This window comes from Hyaloscypha bicolor (assembly GCF_002865645.1).
Source record: "Hyaloscypha bicolor E unplaced genomic scaffold K444scaffold_142, whole genome shotgun sequence".
NCBI lineage: Eukaryota > Fungi > Ascomycota > Leotiomycetes > Helotiales > Hyaloscyphaceae > Hyaloscypha > Hyaloscypha bicolor.
Genome location: NW_020194644.1, coordinates 708,888 through 713,593, shown reverse-complemented (window position 1 = coordinate 713,593; position 4,706 = coordinate 708,888). Strand labels below are relative to the sequence as shown.

Sequence of the window (4,706 nt, the reverse complement as noted above, 5' to 3'; positions counted from 1 at the left end):
ATCAAAGTGGTGCTAGGCTTGACGTCCATTGCAAGAGGCAAGCGGTTTTCAGCCCATGGATTGCCTTGTTTTGATCTGCCGATTGCAGTTTTAAACAAGGCACATGGGTGCCAAAAGTTGAGGGTAAAGCGGTTCTTGATAAAATTATCTAAGGTTACAAAGCTGCATCGAAGCAGGAGATTTATATGTATGGAAAAGCGCTATAACCTGATTAGGAAGCCTAAGAACTATTCACGTGATATCCAACTGACAATTATCTCCTCCCGTGCTCATTCATTTTCTCCATCCAACTCTCCACAATATCCATCCACCCATGAGTGCGTTCATCTTCTGGCCCCCAGTCTTTGTCCACGCCTGTAGAAACTTCTTTGAGAATGCTCATAGTGTTTCGTAAAGCGTACGAGCGCGATCCATCATTGAAAAAACATCAGAAGGAGCGACGACTTACCTAATAACGCTAGGTGATGCGTCTCCCTATCTCTGACCACCATCAGAGCCTTGATACTATGCAAACATGGGCGTGCGAGCAACCCTAGCGACTCCCCCCTAAGCTTTATTGCGTCTCAAAGAACTTGCCAGCCTCTTCGAGGTTGCCTTCGTTTCCGTAGTTCATGGCGGCATTATGAAAGATCTCAGCGTATTGGTATACTGGTCTGCCTTTCCTGAATTTTCAGAGACGTCACTCGGATCCGCCAAGAAGTAACGCCAAGAACTCCTCTGCTTGACGAAGATTGTACTCTTCCCTCTTCTTCTCGAGTTGTTTCACGGCGCTGTTTGGTTCACAACTTCTGGAAACAAAGTCACCTATCCGGGTGTGATATTCTTCTCTGTCTTCGGACCCTGAGCCCCAGACGCTCGCAATCTCAATGAGGATCTTTGCTGCCTCATCATACCGCTCCAGGGCGATCTGCGAGTATCCTTGTTGTGCCATAGTTTGTAGGAGAAAGCTTGAACCAACTTCATTGGTCATAATGGTGAAAAATGCATCCTTCCTTTTCAAGACACGCTGGACATCTGGATGGTTTCGATCAATAATTCTCTTTCCTCCCTCATCGATAAGTGCACCGATGTAGTCCACGCGATCGCTTGGTGCTGGCTTTCCTACTCGTATAGAATGAACCGTCTCCGCTCCCAGTGTCTTAGTCGCGATATCGGATATGGAAAGTATCGCTTCGACGAGTGCGACGTTTATATGAACAGTGTTGTCGGCCTTCGCTGTGCTAAGAATCCAACGCAAGAGCGAATCTGCATTTTCGTCGTTCTGGAACGAATAGCCCTCGCGGAATGCGGCAACTTTGAGAGCAGCTTTGCACTTCCATGATTTTTCTCCTGTTTCCCAGGAGGAACTTGCACGGTTGAAGGGCCGTGAAAGCATGACCAAATTGCACCTTGAAGCATGTGGGGATATTCGACTGCGCATCTCATTCTCAATATCGCCACGCTCCTTGGTATTATCGTGCTGAGCAGCCTCAGCCTGAGACGTTAGAAAACATCCAACGACTGTCATAGCTGCCCAAAGTATTTCATCGTTGCATTCCGCATTCAAATAGTCTAATGACCATGCATGGACAACTGGATGCACGCTGTAAGTACTTTTTTGACCTCTCGTCACAACATTTACCAACGAGAATTCTTGAAGAACACCCATAGTTCCGTTGAAGGCTAGCCGACTTTGCGTCGCAATTCTCAGGGGGTCTGGTAAGTGTTCAGAAGCCGCAGCCGACTCGAATAGGCCATACCAGATATCTTTGTTGTCGAGGCATCCCCAGAGTTGCAGAATTTGCGCGGCCGACATGTTGAGTCTCTGCACGTGTCTGTAAGAAATCATGAAGGAGGCGTGGACTGGCCCGTTTTCATACGTCAGGAAAACTGGTACTTGCTCGGATAAATCTTTCCAAGACTTCTCGTAGTCACTCAGGTAATCCTCAAACGATGTTCCAGTTTGTTGCATGTATGCACCAGCCTGTACAATTGCGAGGGGTAAACCGTCAAGTTTCTCGAGAACTTTCGCAGCTCCCTCCAGTTCTTCAGGGATATCGTCAGCAGGGTTTCGTGGCGCGGCAATCTGCTGCATTGTCCGGCAGAATGATCGAAGCAAAGCCCAGCTGTGTTGGAAAGAAATTTTCTCCAGGTGACTAGCGAATGCTAACTGCCCAAGATAACTTAATCTTGTGGTAATTAGTATGGACCCATGAGACCCATTTGGTAGCCAGTCTCGAAAGTCGAATGCTTCTGGGTCAGCCTCCTTGGATTTAGACCTTGGGTCGGAGAAATGGTCAAGATTATCATATACCAGCAGCCACCTTGAGTTTCCTGACTGACGGAACCATTTGAGAACTTCTGCTGCCTCTTTTTTTCGGTCACCTTGTTCGGCATGAGATGTAGTGAAACCAGGGATCGACTTTCCGACTTTGATAAGGTTGTCAATGAGAGAGCTTTCCGTGTTGGCATTCAACCAGAACATTGATGAGTACTCATCCTTCGTGTCCAGCATGTAATTCACAGCGAGTTGAGTCTTACCGATCCCACCAAGCCCATGGAGAACGTAAATTCTCTGTCCCAAGGATTTTTTGTCGAGGAGCTTTTGCTTCATATCTGCGAGCTCCATTTGCCATCCAACGAAATTATTTGTGACAGGAACAGAAAGCTCAAAATCGACACGGAACGTGAGCTTTGATAAGTCAGTCAGTTTTTCGTGAACAATATCTTTCTCTGGACTTACTTGTGATTCTGCAAGGTCTTTTCCTCGAGGGCTATACCAAAGGCAAATGCATCAGCTCCTATCTTATTATATATCAAGATCAGATTTTCAACCGAAATTATCTTCAACCTACAGTCGCTGCTCCTGTCGAAGGTTCAGAGCGCTCTCCCTTACTGCAATCTTGATTTCCTGCCAGTCCAGATACGAGTTTGTCGCTGCCGCAATTTTGGCCTTGTTCTTGTGATCCTCCATGCCGAGGCCTTGAAGGCCCTGTTCCACGTTAAAACGGAAATACCTTTTGCCCTCGTAAAGACTACGGTGGGTGTCGACAAACATCTTAGCTGTCTTTTCCGTTTCCGTCGATATCTCTTTGAGGGTCTCGGAGAGGAATTTCCAAGCACTGTCTGCGATCGGCTTGTCCCCGGGCTTCCCAGTGCCAATAGAAACGAAGCATTTGATCAATGACTGCAAATTTCCATCTTTTGGGGCCCATATATCTCGCGCCTCATTCCAAATCTGGTTTACGGGATTGTTCGTGCCCAGGCCGCCGTCAACAAACTGTTGGTCGAATCGGCCAATCATTTGTGGCTCAAAATAGGAGGTTGCTGCGGACGTTGCAAGAGCAGCTTCAACTATAGTTGGTGTTGGAACTGAGTGTACGCTGGTACACTGTAGTTTATATACTGGGGGTATATATAGAGTGCTTACCCCGCGTGAGCTGAGAAATCAAGTCGTCAACCTCCAAAACATTGCAACAGTTGGCGCCAAATCCGAAGCATCAGGCGTGCCATAGCTTCGAAGACGCACTATGTCTTTGTTCTCCTTAGCAACGGTGCACACAAAACTACAGTAATCAGTCAGTTAGAATTACTATGCGCAAATGGCATATTTACACTTTGCAGCGTCTTTCACGGGTATCTGCGAATGGCGTCTTTTCGTTGTGCCCATAATGCGTAAGAATCTCGAGTATTTTCGTTTTGAGAACCTGAGAGCTGAACTGCGGTTTGACATTGCCAAATTTGAGAGGACCTATGTGGACAGGAAGCTTCTTCGACTTAAAAACATCCTCCACATGCCTAGATAGACATCAATGCAATCATCAACGGTTATTTCAAGGATGCCGAGTAATATGGCGATCAGTCTATTACTTTTCAGTATCTCGACTCATAAGGGATGATGCTTAAACCCACCCGCCTGTGCTCGTTCCACCTATAAGATCGAAAATATCGCATGGCTTCAGACGAGGATGCTCTGGTGGATATGCTACGTTTATGCGCTGCATCAAAGCTTTCGGTATTAGGAGGGCCGACAGCCCTCTGACACCCCCTCCGTCTGGATAATGCAGTCAGCTTGCGTTTGTTGTGAGGCACTGGAGAGCATACCTAGCGAGAGGAGGCAGAGGCCGCGCTGCTCCACGGGAAGTGCAGTTTGCCCTTCTCGAGCTACAATCGTGCTCAGCTTCTCCATCTGCTCTTGCGCAGCCTCCATAAAATCCCTGGTTTCTTAGCAATTTGGGCTGTTCAGTGTTATGATTGTTTTAGAGACGATAGGAAGCTAAGTTGGCTCAGCTGGGAATGTGTCACTACTTTCTATGTGGCTGGTTTCATGTGACGAGCTAAGCCGTTCCAAGTTAAGCCCACTACCAATTCAGTACTCAATTTCCCTAACCACCAGACAGCTGGTATCCGTGCGCTACCCCTTATACAACCCCGGTTCTTCCTGCCAAAGGACCAAGACACGGCGCCAGCGCGGGCCGCTGACTCAGCGCGTTCCGGTAAGAAGACCTAACCGAACTCCCGCACCAAAGCACGCCCCGCACTAAAGAACGCGTAATCTACAGTGCACCCGCACCTTTGAAAATTAATTATTAATTAACTATAAATCCGATTATAATAATATTAAAGATATACGTGTAGTTAATTAAGCTCTTAAAATCGTACGATTTAGATTTTTTATCTAAAGCGTTATAATAACGTAATTACGTAACTATTCCTTATTATAATTA

The 4,706-nt window shown here is 46.8% G+C and overlaps 1 protein-coding gene across 1 annotated transcript; it reads right to left on the bottom strand.

The window, feature by feature from the left end:
- Nucleotides 1–679: 679 nt before the first annotated feature.
- K444DRAFT_635338 (uncharacterized protein) lies at nt 680–4,189 on the bottom strand (the record flags this gene model as incomplete). Its single annotated transcript, XM_024883852.1, has 7 exons — nt 680–2,671; nt 2,723–2,753; nt 2,835–3,259; nt 3,509–3,545; nt 3,595–3,777; nt 3,892–4,033; nt 4,084–4,189. The coding sequence occupies 7 exons, from the start codon at nt 4,187–4,189 to the stop codon at nt 680–682; spliced, it is 2,916 nt and encodes a 971-aa protein (XP_024730455.1).
- Nucleotides 4,190–4,706: the final 517 nt, after the last annotated feature.